This window comes from Aquarana catesbeiana, linkage group LG03, assembly GCF_042186555.1.
Source record: "Aquarana catesbeiana isolate 2022-GZ linkage group LG03, ASM4218655v1, whole genome shotgun sequence".
NCBI lineage: Eukaryota > Metazoa > Chordata > Amphibia > Anura > Ranidae > Aquarana > Aquarana catesbeiana.
Window position 1 is genome coordinate 727,732,069 of NC_133326.1, and position 18,739 is coordinate 727,750,807.

An 18,739-nucleotide genomic window follows, 5' to 3' on the forward strand; every position below is an offset into this window, starting at 1 on the left:
AGTCTGTGCTAGGCACAGACTAATGGACCAGAGCACCCCAAGGCGGTATGGGGCAGATAGCTGAAGTCTGGTATGCCAAGTAGGAATGTTGCGATCTGTAGTTAATTGACGTATGTTGGTCTGCTAATGCTTGCACTGCCAGCAAGCTGTACTTTAGGTGATCTTGCCTGTGTAGTGACTAAACAAGTAACAAGGCGCAATGTGCAGATATCTTACAATGTAGTACCCAATTGTCCAGGAATGTAGATGTACGGATGTGTACACTAATAATAAAAAAACGCTATCTCAGTCAGGGCAGCCACCGAGAAACCAAAAGCGAGTTCCAATAGCTGAGAAAAAAACAAGGAATAGGGGCGCCTCTGAGAAATTATCATAAACACTTTATTTCAAACAAAATATCCACTCACATGAGGGTGACATTTATGCCATTATTGGACTGATCCTTTCCTTTTTCACTGGACTACTGACACCATCTTCAAGGGACATTGTATTACACCGGTGTGTGTATGTGCTCAGCCACCTGCGCCCCTGCCTGCCTGGACTTGATTGTGCTTCAGCCACATTGATACAGCTTCTACCTACAGTCCTGCATTTCTCAGCTCTTCAGTCCTCATCATGCTCCTGTACATGACTTCTCCTACCCTCATGTGAGTGGATATTTTGTTTGAAATAAAGTGTTTATGATCATTTCTCAGAGGCGCCCCTATTCCTTGTTTTTTTGCCTGTGTAGTGAAGGATCTTGCTTCGAAAACAGAGTAAAATACAGAGAAGTATGTGACAGTTACCAAACACCTCAGGAGCAAGTCAAATTGTGTATGTGAAGTAAAAAACATGTCGTAAAAGAGTGTTTAAGAGAAAAGCAAAGGGGGATCCCTTTGAACTACGCACCTGACTTGAAGCCCTAGCAGTGAAGTCTCCGTTGGGGTCGAGAACTGGGTTGACCGAGAACCTGTAGTAGGGTGAGATAGGAATTTTATTTTGAGAAGGGGGATTGCTAAGAGCTGTTCGGGGAAGTGGCTGATCTCCTGGGGAAGAGATGCAAGCCCTCGACAATGTTTTTTTTTTTACCTGAGGAAAACACTGTCCAAACCTGGTGCAGGATGGGCCAACTGGAAGCTCTACTGACCTAAAAGGGGAAAGCGATAGAGAAATAGGTGAGCAGCCGTGTTGCTGCAGGAGATGAGTGGCCGTTTTGAGCCATTTGCAGAAATGCTTGCAGCAATTGCAAGTAAGCAGCCTTTTGGAAAGGCAAAACAAAGTTAGCGGAATTTTTTGATTATGTAGGAATGACCGTGCACAACATTGTACTGTACATATAGATGGTGTTAGTTGTGTATGTTTATGCATGATAGAACGCAAGGCTGGGGATGCGAATCGTAAGTACTACTGTATTCGTACTGTGGATGCGACTAGTTTGAACCGGGCTGGAGTGAGCACCGGTGGTGTTGTCTGTGAGGGATCCGAATCGTCGAGCTGGTGATGCGACTGGACTCGGATTGGTTGGTGAAATTTCTATTGCAGAGGATTCGAATAGTTGCGCCGATGATGCGAATAGATTTGAATCGGCTGTAGATGCGAGGTGACGAGGGGGCTTGTGTGCCGGATCCGAACCGTAGCGCCGATGATATGACTGGACTCGGATCGACTGGTGGTGATGGTGGTTGAAGGGGCTTGTGTTTGCCGAGGATTCGAACCATAGTGCCGAAGCTGCGACTAGATTCGGATCGGCTGTTGGTGAGTGTTTGATATCCAGTAAGAGGTGTAGGGGGTCAGTAAGGTGGAGTGGGTGTTTCGTAGGAGGTGTAGGGGGTCAGTAAGGTGGAGTGGGTGTTTCGTAGGAGGTGTAGGGGGTCAGTAAGGTGGAGTGGGGGTTTCGTAGGAGGTGTAGGGGGTCAGTAAGGTGAAGTCGGTGTTTCGTAGGAGGTGTAGGGGGTCAGTAAGGTGGAGTGGGTGTTTCGTAGGAGGTGTAGGGGGTCAGTAAGGTGGAGTGGGGGTTTCGTAGGAGGTGTAGGGGGTCAGTAAGGTGGAGTGGGTGTTTCGTAGGAGGTGTAGGGGGTCAGTAAGGTGAAGTCGGTGTTTCGTAGGAGGTGTAGGGGGTCAGTAAGGTGGAGTGGGTGTTTCGTAGGAGGTGTAGGGGGTCAGTAAGGTGGAGTGGGGGTTTCGTAGGAGGTGTAGGGGGTCAGTAAGGTGGAGTGGGTGTTTCGTAGGAGGTGTAGGGGGTCAGTAAGGTGGAGTGGGGGTTTCGTAGGAGGTGTAGGGGGTCAGTAAGGTGGAGTGGGGGTTTAGTAAGAGGTGTGATGTATGGGACGCAGGTTCGGGACCATGCGCCGCTGATGCGACTTGATTCGTAAGTGGCTCCACGTGCTATTCGTGTGGTTCGTAATGCCTAGTCGGCTAACTACGAATGGTGCCGATCGGAGGGCTACCACGAGTTGTTACGTCGCCGATGCGACTGGGCTCGACTAAGGAACAGAGCTAGACAGAAAATGTGTGAATACATGCGAATGACATAGTAAGGCTTACAAAGCCGTAAGGGCGGTTCACGAGAGGGGAACATGATAACATAATGATTCGAGTTCCATAGGAGCGGTAACAACAAGTCCTAAATGCGACAGCAAGTGTGTAGCGGTCGACGAAAACCCCCAGGCTCCTCCCATAATTTCAGGCCACCATACTGGCCTTCCTATATATATATTTTTTGTATAAAAATTCATTAACCACTTACTCCCTCCTTCATGACCAGGTAATTTTTTGCGATACAGCGCTGCATCGCTTTAACTGACAATTGTGCGGTCGTGCGACGCTGTACCCAAACAAAACTGACGTCCTTTTTTTTCCCACAAATAGAGCTTTCTTTTGGTGGTATTTGATCACCTCTGCAGTTTTTTTTTTTTGCGCTATAAACAAAAAAAGAGCCAAAGTTTTGAAAAAAAAAAAAGCAATATTTATTACGTTTTTGCCCAAAAAAATATATTCCTCAGTTTAGGCTGATATATATTCTTCTACATATCATTGGTAAAAAAAAAAAAAAAATCGTAAAAAGTGTATATTGATTGGTTTGCGCAAAAGTTATAGCGTCTACAAAATAGGGAATAGATTTATGGCATTTTTATTTATTTATTTATTTTATTACTAGTAATGGCGGTCATTAAATATTTTTTAACTTTTTGCTATAATAAATATCCCCCCCCCCCCAAAAAAAAAATGTAAAAAATTAATTTCTTCATCAGTTTAGGCCAATATGTATTCTTCTACATATTATTGGTAAATAAAAAAGCAATAAGGCCATCAATTTTGTTTGGGTACAGCGACGCAGGACCGCGCAATTGTCAGTTAAAGCGACGCAGTGCCGTATCGCAAAAAACGGCCTGGTCATTAAGGGGGCAAATCCTTCCGGTCCTTAAAGCAGAGTTCCACCCAGACATAAAACTTCTGCTGATCCGGTTCCTGCCCCCCCCCTCCGAGGTCACATTTGGCACCTTTCAGGGGGAGGGGGGATCAGATACCTGTCTAATCCAGGTATTTGCTCCCACTTCTGGCGAAAGAGCGCCGCAGAATCCGCTGTAAACTACGCCATGTCCCTCCTCCATCCCCCTCCCCCCTGCTGTCTTCTGGGAGACACACAGGTCCCAGAAGACAGCAGGGACCATTCAGAACGCGCAGCATGACTTGTGCATGCGCAGTAGGAAACAGGCTGTGAAGCCGCAAGGCTTCCCTTCCTGATTCCCTTACTGAAGATGCCGACGCCTCCACCCGAGAGCCGAGGGATGGGTCAGCTTTGGTTGAAGGACATCACGGGCGCCCTGGACAGGTGAGTGTCCTTATTTTAAAAGTCAGCAGCTGCAGTATTTGTAGCTGCTGACTTTAACTGCTTGCCGACCAGCACACGACGATGTACGTTGGCACAATCACACGGCTGCGCAAATGGGCATACCTGTACGTCCCCTTTAAGAGGCGGCCTAGTGGGGGCACGCGCCACGTACTCTGTGAGCGTGCCCACGGGTCCCGCGGACTCGATGTCCGCCGGGGGCCTGCAATTGTGACACTAAGTGGCAGAACGGGAAGATCCCTATGTAAACAAGGCATTTCCCCGCTCTGCCTAGAAATATGACAGAGATCTACTGCTCCCTGTAATCGGGAGCAGTGATCGCTGTCATGTCAGTGGTACCCCCCCCACAGTTAGAATCACTCCCTAGGACACACTTAATCCCTTGATCGCCCCCTAGTGTTTAACCCCTTCCCTGCCATTGTCATTTACATAGTAATCAGTGCATCTTTATAGCACTGATCGCTGCATAAATGTCACTGGTCCCAAAATAGTGTCCAAAGTGTCCGATGTGTTCGCCGCAATGTCGCAGTCCTGATTGCAGGCTGCCGCCATTACTAATAAAAAAATAATAATAATAATAATAAAAATGCTATAAATCTATCCCCTATTTTGTAAACGCTATAACTTTTGCGCAAACCAATAAATATACGCTTATTGCGATTTTTTTTTTTTTTATTTACCAAAAATATGTAGAAGAATACATATCGGCCTAAACTGAGAAAGAAATTAGTTTTTTTTATATATTTTTGGGGATATTTATTATAGTAAAAAATATTGATTTTTTTTTTTAAAATGTCAGTTAGGTGTCCGATCTGTCCGCCGCAATGTTGCAGTCCCGCTAAAAATCGCTGATCGCCGCTAGTTATTACTAGTAATAAAATAAATAAGTAAATAAAAACGCCATGAATCTATTACCTATTTTGTAGATGCGATAACTTTTGCACAAGCCAATCAATATACGCTTATTGCGATTTTTTTTTTTTTTAACGAAAATATGTAGAAGAATACGTATCAGCCTAAACTGAGGAATATATTTTTGTGTGCAAAAACGTAAAAAAAAATATTGCTTTTTTTATTCAAAATTTTCGCTCTTTTTTTTGTTTATAGCGCAAAAAATAAAACCCGCAGAGATGATCAAATACCACAAAAAAAAAAAAAAAAAAGAGCTCTATTTGTGTTTAAAAAAAAAAGGACGTCAATTTTGTTTTGGATGCAACGTCGCAGGAATTGTCAGCTAAAGCAGCGCAGTGCCGAATCGCAAAAAGTGGTCAAGAAGGGGGTAAATTCTTCCCGGGGGCTGAAGCGGTTAAAAGAAATTTGCAGGCGGAACTCCGCTTTAAGTGATTAATTAAAAGTGTATTTTTTTTCCAAAATGATTGCGTTTGAGAAACCGCTGCGCAAATACAGTGTGGTAAAAAAATATTGCAATGATTGCCAATTTATTCTCCAGGGTCTCTGCTAAAAAAAAAAAAAAAAAAAAAGAAAAGAAAAAGATGTTTGTTTCTAGTTGTGATGTTTTGTTTCCTCCTCGGTCACTATAAAATGTTACATTGTGTTTTGTTTCCTCCTCAGTCACTATAAAATGTTACATTGTGTTTTGTTTTCTCCTCGGTCACTATAAAATGTTACATTGTGTTTTGTTTCCTCCTCAGTCACTATAAAATGTTACATTGTGTTTTGTTTTCTCCTCGGTCACTATAAAATGTTACATTGTGTTTTGTTTCCTCCTCAGTCACTATAAAATGTTACATTGTGTTTTGTTTTCTCCTCGGTCACTATAAAATGTTACATTGTGTTTTGTTTTCTCCTCGGTCACTATAAAATGTTACATTGTGTTTTGTTTTCTCCTCGGTCACTATAAAGTGTTACATTTGTTTTGTTTTGTTTTGTTTTGTTTTGTTTTGTTTTGTTTTGCACAGATGATGTTCTCTATGAGTTCTGTATGGGAAGTCTATGTAGTCTCCTCCACATTCTGGGATTCCATTGATCTCAGCCACAGTCACTGTCTGGAGACTGAGGACGGCGTTTTAATGATAAAAGGTGGAGATTTCCTGAACAATGATCCCGTCTCTGTACATTGTGACATGTCTGGGATTTATTCATGCAGACTTGTAACGCTTACTGACAGGTCCTCTTTGTGTTGGGTCCATAAAACAGATGGATATTCGATGTCCTGCTTCTCTCTTCATGTTTCTATTTTCCTCAGTCGACGCCTAATCTAACCCGGACTTCCAACGCCAGAAACTTGGCCAAAGACCAAAACTCCGCCCCCCCCCCCGCCCCTCCGACAAACAAGCAGCAGAGTTAACCCCCCGGTGGCCGCCCAGGAGCGTCATTCCAGAACAATAAGTGGGAATATAACCGTCACACCGACGTCTCTTCACCACGGATCGGCGGGCTGGTGACTGCGACTGATCGGTGCAATAGTCCTGATATTCCGTCCTGGCAGACGTTATTAGAGGAGGAGCGCCTCCATCTTTATTCTCCCCCTCCTCCTTCCTTCAAATCTCCAACCAAAACACATCCTTGGCTAGGGCGTGTCACTAAACGACACCGATGATCCGAGTCTCCGGAGTGCAGGTAACAATAACACGACAGGTCCTCCCAGACTCCGGATCGCAGGTAATAATAACACAGCTCTGCATAGCAACCAATCAGCTTCCAGGTTTTATTATCAAAGCTTAACCGATCAACAGATAGTCAGAGTTACTTAAAGTGTATGTATACTTTGACAACACTTTCCTACACCCTTCCCTTTTGGTCGGTAACATATCCCAACCACCACCCCCCAGTCTGCCGGCAGCACCCCCCCCCCACCCGCTCTAGGAAGGGAACCAAGCCAAGCGGCTTCTTAGCTGCATCGATCGTAATATATGAGGCTCTCTGTGCTGTAACCCCCTTGGATTTTTTCCATTTTGGTGGGACAAACCTGGTTGCATGCATAGATAATTACCTTTACTTGTTGGTGCTGTCCACCCTCATAATTTATATATACACTCACCGGCCACTTTATTAGGTACACCTGTTCATATACTTGGTAACACAAATTGCTAATCAGCCAATCACACGGCAGCAACTCAATGCGTTTAGGCATCTAGACGTGGTGAAGACAACTTGCTGAAGTTCAAACCGAGCATCAGAATGGGGAAGGAAGGTGATTGAAGTGACTATAAACGTGGCGTGGTTGTTGGTGGCAGACAAGCTGGTCTGAGTATTTCTGGGATTTTTACACAGAATCATCTCTCGGGTTTACAGAGAATGGTGGGAAAAAGAGAAAATATCCAGTGAGCGGCAGTTGTGTGGAGGAAAATGCCTTGTTGATGTTAGAGGTCAGAGAGAAATGGACAGTCTGGTTCCAGATGATAGAAATGCAACAGTAACTCAAATAACCTCTCGTTACACCCAGGGTATGCAGGATACCATCTCTGAGCACACAACACATTGAACCTTGAAGCAGATGGGCTACAGCAGCTGAAGACCACACCAGGTGCCACTCCTGTCAGCTAAGAACAGGAAACCGAGGCTACAATTGGCACAGGATCACAAAATTGGACAATAGAAGACTGGAAACATGTTGCCTGGTCTGATGAGTCTGGATTTCAGCTGCGACATTCAGATGGTGGGGTCAGAATTTGGCGCATGGATCCATCCTGCCTTGTATCACCGGTTCAGGCTGGTGGTGGGGGTGTAATAGTGTGGGGGATATTTTCTTGGCACACTTTGGGCCCCTTAGTACCAATTGATCATGGTTTAAACACCACGGCCTACCTGAGTATTGTTGCTGACCATGTCCATCCCTTTATGACTACAGTGTCCCCATCTTCTGATGGCTCCTTCCAGCAGGACAATGCACCATGTCACAAAGCTCCAATCATCTCACCACTGGACAATGAGGTCTCTGTACTCCAATGGCCTCCACACTCACCACATCTCATCCAATAGAGCACCTTTGGGATGTGGTGGAACGGGAGATTGGCATCATGGATGTGCAGCCTACAAATCTGCAGCAACTGTGTGATGCTATCATGTCACTATGGAGCAAAATCTCTGAGGAATGTTTCCAACACCTTGTTGTATCTATGCCACAAAGAATGAAGGCAAAAGGGGGTCCAACCCGCTACTAGTAAGGTTGACCTAATAAAGTGGCCAGTGAGTGTATATATACAGTACAGGGGCGGACTGACCATTGAGCCACTCGGGCACTGCCCGAGGGCCCTGGGCCACTAGGGGGCCCCATTAAGGTTGGCAGCCTCAGTAAAACCAGGAACAGTATGTATAAATCTGTGTTTTTTTTTACATCTGTCTGTGTATACTGTGTGTACATGTATGTGTATACTGTGTGATTGTATACTGTGTGTGTGTATACTGTGTGTACATGTATGTGTATACTGTGTGATTGTATACTGTGTGTTGTATACTGTGTGGCCCCATAATCTCTTTTTGCCTGGGGGCCCCAAAATCTCCTATTGCCCGGGGGCCCCATGAGTTATCAGTCCGCCCCTGATACAGTATTTACAATAATGGCCTAATAACTCCTCTTACTACTTTATATGGCACCTACCAGTGGCGTCGCTAGGGGGTGGCTATTGGGGCTACAGCCCCGAGTCTCTTGTCCCGGTCTGGAATGCAGGGGACAGGGGCGGACTGAGCCGTGGTAGCGCTGGCTCCGGCTCCGCCCCCGCCTCCACCTGACTCTTGGTCACTGGTTGCTGGAGCCGCCTAGCATCTGGCAACCAGTGATGTCACGGCCGCAACTCCCTTCCTGCCCACTGTGTCCAGCATTCAAAGCGGAGGAGGATTGCACTTCCTCCTTCTCCGCGCTAGTGCTCGTGGGGCCTGCCCTGCGACTCCTGGACTGGAGCGTCCCGCCAACCTGAGCAGCATCCCCGGCGCCTCCCAGAGCCTGCACTCCTCCAACCTCCTCTCCCAGCTTGCTGTGACTGGAACAGGAAGAAACAGGCGAGCCGAGGACGGGCAGGAGGTGGGTGGATGACACACGTCTACCCACACAGATGGGCTGGGACCCCCGTCTCTCACCCCCCCTCTCTTTCACCCCCCCTCTCTCACCTTGATGTATAGGGAGGCTCCCTGGGGACCCTGATGTATAGGGGGCCTCTGGGGACCCTGATGTATAGGGAGGCTCTCTGGGGGCCCTGAGGTATAGGGAGGCTCTCTGGGGGCCCTGATGTATAGGGGGGCTCTTTTGGGGACCCTTATGTATAGGGGGGCTCTCTGGAGACCCTGATGTAAGGGGAGGCTCTCTGGAGACCCTGATGTAAGGGGAGGCTCTCTGGAGACCCTGATGTAAGGGGAGGCTCTCTGGAGACCCTGATGTAAGGGGAGGCTCTCTGGAGACCCTGATGTAAGGGGAGGCTCTCTGGAGACCCTGATGTAAGGGGAGGTTCTCTGGGGACTCTGATGTAAGGGGGAGGCTCTCTGGAGACCCCGATGTAAGGAAGGGGCTCTCTGGGGACCCCGATGTAAGGAAGGGGCTCTCTGGGGACCCCGATGTAAGGAAGGGGCTCTCTGGGGACCCCGATGAAAGGAAGGGGCTCTCTGGGGACCCGATGTAAGGAAGGGGTTCTTTGGGGTCCCCGATGTAAGGAAGGGGCTCTCTGGGGACCCGATGTAAGGAAGGGGTTCTTTGGGGTCCCCGATGTAAGGAAGGGGCTCTCTGGGAACCCTGATGTAAGGAAGGGGCTCTCTGGGGACCCCGATGTAAGGAAGGGGCTCTCTGGGGACCCCGATGAAAGGAAGGGGCTCTCTGGGAACCCTGATGTAAGGAAGGGGGCTCTCTGAGGACCCTGAGTATGACCGAAGCGTATAACTCTTTACTTCTCTGCTATGGGCTCTAGCCCCGGATCTTTTGTAGACCTAACAATGCCCCTGACACCTCCTATTACTCCATGAACCTCCCTATAATGCTGTATAGTATGTATACTGTGCTGGGTGTCAGTTATAGGTGGAGTAACCACTCTTTTTTTTCATTTTTACAGACATCCTATTGCTTGACCCACCATGTCTTCCAAAGGTAATATACATCCCACCATTTGTGTGTCCCCTCCTGACACTGAATGTACAGACCCAAATGACATCACCTATTACACATACACTCCAATGACACTATAAACTATGTACCCCCCCCCCCCCCGTGAGGTAAAAAAATATACAAACCACCAATGATATCACACTACCTACACCACAATGACATCACACATGATGGGCACTGATAATGCGGCACTGATGGGCACTAATAGGCAGCACTGGTGGGCACTGATGAGGTGGCACTGGTGGGCACTGATGAGGTGGCCTTGGTAGGCACTGAGAGGTGGCACTGATGGGTGGCACTGATGGGCGGCCCCATGAAGGGCATTGATAGGTGGCACTGAAGGGCACTAATAGGTTGCACTGATAGGTGGTATTGATAGCTGGCAGTGATGGGCACTGATGGGTGGTAGTGATGGGCACTGATCGGCACTGGTAGGTGACACTGATAGGCAGCACTGCTAGGTGGCACTGATAAGGCACTGATTGGCCCTGCAGGGGGCGCGCGGGGAGCATGCAAAGGGGAGGACGTTTATTGATGACCTCCCGGCAAAGTAGGTCCGCGTTGTAGCTGTCATTTGGCTATAGTGCAGATCTGAAGGAGTTAAATACTTGCCCCATGACATCACATATTAGACTTCCAATGATGAAATTTGATATACAGTATATGACCAAAAGTATTGGGACACCTTGCTTTACATGCACATGAACTTTAATGACATCCCAGTCTTATGCCCCGTACACACGGTCGGACTTTGTTCGGACATTCCGACAACAAAATCCATGGATTTTTTCCGACGGATGTTGGCTCAAACTTGTCTTGCATACACACGGTCACACAAAGTTGTTGGAAAATCCGATCGTTCTGAACGCGGTGACGTAAAACACGTACGTCGGGACTATAAACGGGGCAGTGGCCAATAGCTTTCATCTCTTTATTTATTCTGAGCATGCGTGGCACTTTGTCCGTCGGATTTGTGTACACACGATCGGAATTTCCGACAACAAGGTCCTATCACACATTTTCCGTTGGAAAATCCGACCGTGTGTACGGGGCATAAGATTTTCTGCAGATTTTTGTCTTCAGATTTACCAAAACCATGTAGTACAAGGGCCTGCCTGATTGCATACAAATTGAAACAAGGTTTGACCTCATATTATATGGTTTTGGTAAATCTGAAGACAAAAATCTGCAAAAAATCTAATAGTGTGTATGGGGTCCTAGTCCGTAGGGTTCAATATTGAGTTGGCCCACCCTTTGCAGCTAGAACAGCTTCAACTCTTCTGGGAAGGCTGTCCACTAGGGATGGGGTGTTCGCCCGTTCGCCAAATAACGAACAATTTGAGGTGTTCGCGGCAAATTCGAAAGCCGCGGAACACCCTATAAAAGTCTATGGGAGAAATCAAAAGTGCTAATTTTAAAGGCTTATATGCATGGTATTGTCATAAAAAGTGTTTGGGGACCCGGGACCTGCCCCAGGGGACATGGATCAATGCAAAAAAAAAGTTTTAAAAACGGACGTTTTTTCAGGAGCAGTGATTTTAATAATGCTTAAAGTCAAACAATAAAAGTGTAATATCCCTTTAAATTTTGTACCTGGGGGGTGTCTATAGTATGCCTGTAAAGGGGCACATGTTTCCTGTGTTTAGAACAGTCTGACAGCAAAATGACATTTCTAAAGGAAAAAAAAGCCAGGTCCCCAAACACTTTTTATGACAATAACTTGCATATAAGCTTTTAAAATGAGCACTTTCCATTATTCATGTTCACGTCCCATAGACTTTAACGGTGTTCGTGTGTTCGAACAAATTTTTTCTGTGTTCTGGATGCGAACCAAACCGGGGGTGGGGGGGGGGTGTTCACCCCATCCCTACTGTCCACAAGGTTTAGGAGTGTGTCTATGGGAATGTTTGACCATTCTTCCAGAAGCACATTTGTGAGGTCAGGCACTGATGTTGGATGAGAAGACCTGGCTCGCAGTCTCCGCTCTAATTCATCCCAAAGGTGTTCTATGGGGTTGAGGTCAGGACTCTGTGCAGGCCAGTCAAGTTCCTCCACCCCAAATTCGCTCATCCATGTCTTTATGGACTTTGCTTTGTGCACTGGTTCAGATCATTTGGTGGAGGGGGGGTTATGGTGTGGGGGTTGTTTTTCAGGGGTTGGGTTGGCCCTTTAGTTCCAGTAAAGGGAACTCTTAAGGTGTCAGCATACCAAGACATTTTGGACAATTTCATGGTCCCAACTTTGTGGGAACAGTTTGGGGACGGCCCCTTCCTGTTCCAACATGACTGCGCACCAGTGCACAAAGCAAGGTCCATAAAGACATGGATGAGCGAGTTTGGGGTGGAGGAACTTGACTGGCCTGCACAGAGTCCTGACCTCAACGCCATAGAATACCTTTGGGATGAATTAGAGCGGAGACTGTGAGCCAGGTCTTCTCGTCTAACATCAGTGCCTGACCTCACAAATGCGCTTCTGGAAGAATGGTCAAACATTCCCATAGACACACTCCTAAACCTTGTGGACAGCCTTCCCAGAAGAGTTGAAGCTGTTATAGCTGCAAAGGGTGGGCCAACTCAACATAGAACCCTACGGACTAAGACTGGGATGCCATTAAAGTTCATGTGTGTGTAAAGGCAGGCGTCACAATACTTTTGGTAATATAGTGTATTACACATCTGTCCCATAACATAAGATGACACATCACATGACGCACCTCCATTGAGTCAGATATTACATACTTGCCCCATGACATCACATAGTAGGCTTCCATTGATGCAATTTGATATATGCGTTTCCAATGATTACATATACACCCCAACAATGACATCACAATGAGAACTTCAATACAGCGTTCTATGTTTTATGGAAAACCCAACACAAAAAAACAAGAAAAAGATTGAAGCCCTGTCCCCCCAAAAAGTCCATAACAGACCCTTATCAGAGCATGCAGACTGTCTGGCCAGGAAAGGGGAGGGGACAAACATCACATGCCCCCAACATGGGGGGGGGGGGGGTAGGGGGTTACCATGCCATTGAGGGACCAAAGCACCTTGTCTCTATGTTGATGAGGACAAGGACCTCTTCCCCAAGACCCTGGGCGGTGATTGTGGGGGTCTGGGGGCAGTGGGCTTATCAGAATCCCAAAGCCTCCTTTAACAACAATGGTGGCCCCAGATACCCTCCTTTAAGTGAATGAGTAAGGGGTACATAGTATCTGTACTCTTTCACAAAAAAAGTGAAAAGTAACTAAACACACACAGAGTTTTTGAAAAGCCCTTTTTTAAAAAAAAGTTCCATGATGTAAATCCATCATCAATAATGTAATCCAGCAATGTAAATCCTCACCAATCACAGTGTACGAAACCCAACAACCTGCCAAAAGAGAAAAATCCAGATGACCAATGGACAAATTTCATCCTGTAACTATTGGTGAATTACATCTCCAGGACTGCATCACTGAAAGTAAACAAAGGGACACATTCTCCTGGATGATGTCACTGACCAGTTATGGCCATGGTCAATGATGTCAGAGCTATCCAAGAATTCCAGGCCAGTAAATGAATGGGACCAGGTGACATCACTGGTTGCTAAGGATGTAGCAATCATTGACAGGTAGCTGTTTGGACATTCGTTAGGACAGCCAAAGTGTGGTGCAGACTTTTAGATCATCCCTACTATCTATCCCTCTAAGTTTTCAGTTGGGCAGTAATTGAATAGGGAGCCTTTTGTCTGTGGGGGGCCCTTTGCTGACCCGTCTGTGAGGAATTCTTTGGAAACCCTTTCGTGGAGGCCTTTGGTGACTTCTTTGGGAGGCCCCTTGGTGACTCTTCTGTGGAAGACCTTTTGGTGACTCTTCTGTGGAGGTCTTTAGCAATTTTTCCCAGGGGAGCCCTTTGGTGACTCTTCTGAAGGGAGCCCTTTGGTGACTATTTTGTAGAGGATCCATTGGTCACTCTTTGTGGGGGACCTTTGGTAATTCTTCTGTGGGAGGCCCTTTGGTGACTCTCGTGTGGGGGCCCTTTGGTGACTCTCGTGTGGGGGCCCTTTGGTGACTCTCGTGTGGGGGCCCTTTGGTGACTCTCGTGTGGGGGCCCTTTGGTGACTCTTCTGTGGGAGGCCCTTTGATGACTCTTCTGTGGGAAGCACTTTTCTCGGTCTTCCCTTGGGGGCACTTTGCTGAGCCTATTGGGGGGGGGGGGGTATGGTGACTCTTTAGTTGGGGCCTTTGGTGACTATTCTTTAAGGGGCTCTTTAGGGACTATCCTGGAGGGCTCCTTTGGTGACTCTTCTGTAGGGGGCCCTTTAGTGACTCCTCTGTAGAGGGCTCTTTGGTGACTGTTCTGTAGGGGGCCCTTTGGTGACTCTTCTGTGGGGTGCACTTTGGTGACTCTTCTGTGGGGGGGGCTTGATGACTCTTCTGTGGGGGCCTTTGGTGACCCTTGGTGAATTTTCTGTGTGGGCCTTTGGTGATTCTTCTGTAGAGGGCCTTTGATGATTCTTCTGTGGGGGGCCCTTTGGAAACTCCTCTGTGGGGGAGCCCTTGGTGACTTTTCTGTAGAAGGACCTTTGGTACTCAACGGTAGGGGGGCCTTTTGATGACTCTTCTGTGCAGGGCCCTTTGGTGACTCTTCTGATGGGGGGCCCTTTCGTGACCCTTCTGTGGGGTGCACATTGGTGACTCTTCTGTGTGGGAGGGGCCTTTGTTGACTCTTCTGTGGGGGCCTTTGGTGACCCTTGATGACTTTTCTGTGTGGGGCTTTGGTGACTCTTCTGTGGAGGGCCTTTTGTGACTCTTCTGTAAGAGCCATTGGTGACCCTTGGTGACTTTTCTGTGTGGGCCTTTGGTGACTCTTCTGTTAAGGATCTTTGGTTACTCTTCTGTGGGGGCCTTTGGTGAATCCTCTGTGGAAGGCCTTTATTATTCTTCTGTGGCCCACAGAAGGGGCCCACAACACAATAGGCGTCGGGGGCCCACAACACAATAGGCTCAATTCAGTAAGCTAACACCAAGATAGGGAAACTTATTTTCACAAAAGTGGCAGTTATTTTCAGCCAATGAGATTGGAAATGACAGTCACATGGCTAAAATAAAGATACTTAATTTTGTAATAAAGCTTTGTGAATTAAGCTTAACGGATGGCAGTGCCGGTAATACTATTGTCACATAATGTGCCTAAATAGATCTCTGTAGTAAAAGTTGAGATCCTTCCAGGACTGGCACACAGGCCACCTGCTCAGAATCATCCGTGTGACAGCTGACCCCCCAAGAGATCTTAGCAGCAAACAGCCAAACCGGTTGACCACTAGGTCACATTTGTTTTACTGGTCTAACTAGTAATAGTTTATTGACTGACTGGTCAATAACCTAATAGGCTTGTATTTTCACATATTCTTTTAAAATGTCAAATCAATTGTTGTTATTTAATACTGAGCTTAAAATAAAAAGCAGCTGCTCAGATCTGTGCCTAGTGTGTGATTCAAACATATAAAGGCCGGAAAAAACAAATAACCTGCAGGATCATTTTGTATTACAATCATATAACAGACACACCCGCTCAGTGACATCACATAACACACATCCTCCCAATGACATCATTCAATAAACACACCCCCAGTAACATCACATGACAAATCACATGATATAACAGATATGAGTCAGAAAATGCAGCACCACTTACTCACCCAATGATGTAATATAACCAACACACCCCAGTGACATCACATATAATACATACTGTAAAATACATAATATTGACATCACAATGATGTCACATATAATGACCCCCTGTGACATCACATTATAAACACACCCCAATGACAACACATCATATACACACTTTGATGGAATTGACCGTATGATACCCTAGATGATTCTATATATATGATACCCATACGATACCCCATGAACTGACTATATCTCTCCTTATTGCAGGTCCTGACATTGAGGTATCTAAACCCCTCCAGGATGACCCCCCCAGTTACAGTGTCATCGCCCCATTTGCTCCTCCAGATTCCTATCCACCAAACGCACCCAGTCCAGAGATAATGGGCATACAGTCGGGTCTAGAGCTTCTACTCCAGGTAACTTGACTACCAACTAATTCTTACCATCAGTGTCACCCATTATATAACCATTGATGACCTTTGTCCACCCTCCTGTGTTTGTCTACTCATTGACCTGAAACCTGTGTCTGCTGCCATCTGTCATAATGCCTGTTACCTTTTGATAATAAGCCCACCAGTCTGTCACCAATGGGAGGATCCCTAAACATTGGATATGGGGTGACCATTCACCAGTCTGTCATTGTTAGGAAGGTCCCCAAATATTGGACACAGGGTAACCATTCACAAGCATATCATCATTGGGAAGATCCTTAAATATGTAACATAGGGTGACAATTCACCAGTCTGTCATTGTTAGGAAGGTCCCCAAATGATGGATATGGTGTGACCATTCACCAGTCAGTCATTGTTGGGAAGATCCCTAAATTTTGGACATAGGATGTTCATTCACCTGTCTGTCATTGATGGGAAGGTCCTTAAATGTTGGACATGTGGTGACCATTCACAAGCATATCATCATTGGGAAGATCCTTAAATATTGAACATAGGGTGACAATTCACCAGTCTGTCATTGTTAGGAAGGTCCCCAAATGATGGATATGGTGTGACCATTCACCAGTCTGTCATTGTTAGGAAGGTCCCCAAATATTGGATATGGTGTGACGATTTACCAGTAGTCATTGTTGAGAAGATCCCTAAATTTTGGACATAGGGTGTTCATTTACCTGTCTGTCATTGATGGGAAGGTCCTTAAATGTTGGACACGTGGTGACCATTTACCAGCATGTCATCATTGGGAATATCTGTAAATATTGGACACAGGGTGACCCTTCATCAATCTATAATTAATGAGAAGGTCCCTAAATGTTGGACATAGTGTGATCTTTCATCAGTGTGACATTGTTGGGAAGATTCTGAAATATTGAACATGGGGTGACCATTCTCCAGTTTGTCATCTTTGGGAGGATTCGTAAATATTGGACATGGTGTCACAATTCACCAGTCTGTTATTAATGGGAACGTCCCTAAATATTGCATATGGGGTGACTATTTACCAGTCTGTCATTGTTAGGAAGATTCATAAATGGACATAAGGTGACCATGCACTAGTCTATGATTAATGGGAAGATCCGTAAATATTGGACATAGGGTGACCATTCACTAGTCTTATTATCTTTGGGAGGATTCCTAAATATCGGACATGGGGTACCATTCACCAGTTTGCCATTGTTCCGAAGATCCCTAAATAGTGAACATGGGGAGACCATTTACCAGTCTGTCATTAATGGGAAAATCCCTAGATATTGGACACGGGGGTACCATTCACCAGTCTGTCTTTAGTGGGAAGATCCGTAAATATTGGACATGAGGTAAGCATTCACCAGTCTGCCATTTTTGGGAAAATCCCATAAATATTGGACACAGGGGAAGGTCCCTAAATATTGGACATAGGGTGACTATTCAGCAGTCTGCCATTGTTGGGAAGATCCCTAAATATTGGACATGGGGTGACCATTCACCAGATGTACAGACAGCGTTTAGAAAGAACTATGATTTTTCTTATGTGTAAAATGATTGTAACTGATGCCAGTTACGTCAGCCGAAACAACCATTCTATCTACCCATGAACATTACATATGCAGTATGACCTGGCTCTCCGTTGTTTGTGATTGCATGTAGAGAGCATTCGGGTCATTGGACGGGAATCCATTATCCCCATTTTGTTGATGTTATGATCAATGTTATGTGTTGTTCTTTCAGTCTCTCTTTGTCAGTCCACATTCCACCCATTTCACGTCAATGAATGGTATTTCTGGAAAAGATCATCAGCTAATACTGGAATTTTTTGTTTCAGATTAACCAGTTAACTGTTCGGGAAAAATGTAAGAAAATTACCTTATTTTATCCAACAGAATTCTCATTGTCTAATCTCAAGTTCACATTCATCTGTCCTCTCTCTGTCCAATGTTCATCCTAAGTAGCCATTTTCAACCATGATTCTGTGGAACCCTGAGCTTCCTCCAGAAGTTACCAGGGGTTCCTTGCTCATTGACCTGCCATCTGATGGTGCCTGCATAGTTCCAGGTCCAACACCACTTGGCAGAGTCAACTGCGTGACATTAATTATCAGTTTAGCTGTCTGTAAGGGGGGCATTCGTCCCAGTGACCACCAATGTAAGGAACATTCTTCCCACTGATCACCAATGTAAGGAACATTCTTCCCACTGACCACCAATGTAAGGAACATTCTTCTCACTGATCACCAATGTAAGGGACATTCTTCTCACTGATCACCAATGTAAGGAACATTCTTCCCACTGACCACCAATGTAAGGAACATTCTTCTCACTGATCACCAATGTAAGGGACATTCTTCTCACTGATCACCAATGTAAGGAGCATTATTCCCACTGACCACCAATGTAAGGAAAATTCTTCTCACTGACCACCAATGTAAGGAGCATTATTCCCACTGACCACCAATGTAAGGAAAATTCTTCCCACTGATCACCAATGTAAGGAGCATTATTCCCACTGACCACCAATGTAAGGGACATTCTTCCCACTGACCACCAATGTAAGGGACATTCTTCCCACTGACCACCAATATAAGGGACATTCTTCCCACTGATCACCACTGTAATGAAAATTCTTCCCACTGACCACTAACGGTTACAGAAACACCCAACAAACCGTTCTCTTCTTTGGTTGGCCTTTGGCATTCTCCTGTCCCCCTCCACACCACAGAGATGTTCAGGATCTCTATCTCAGATGTTGGCACATTTGACTGCTTGGAT

The 18,739-nt window shown here is 46.0% G+C and overlaps 1 protein-coding gene across 2 annotated transcripts in view; it reads left to right on the forward strand.

Moving 5' to 3' along the window:
• Positions 1–6,129: 6,129 nt before the first annotated feature.
• Positions 6,130–18,739, forward strand: part of LOC141133771 (phospholipid scramblase 3-like) — a 31,326-nt gene continuing 18,716 nt past the window's right edge. The window contains exons 1-4 of one of the 2 annotated variants that reach the window (XM_073623324.1): positions 6,130–6,451; positions 9,826–9,860; positions 15,811–15,959; positions 17,797–17,824. In XM_073623324.1, coding sequence (XP_073479425.1) covers positions 9,848–9,860; positions 15,811–15,959; positions 17,797–17,824 — 190 coding nt within the window. In that variant the 5' untranslated portion in view covers positions 6,130–6,451; positions 9,826–9,847. The remainder of the gene's footprint in view (positions 6,452–9,825; positions 9,861–15,810; positions 15,960–17,796; positions 17,825–18,739) is intronic. The other variant, XM_073623325.1, reaches the window with a different exon arrangement.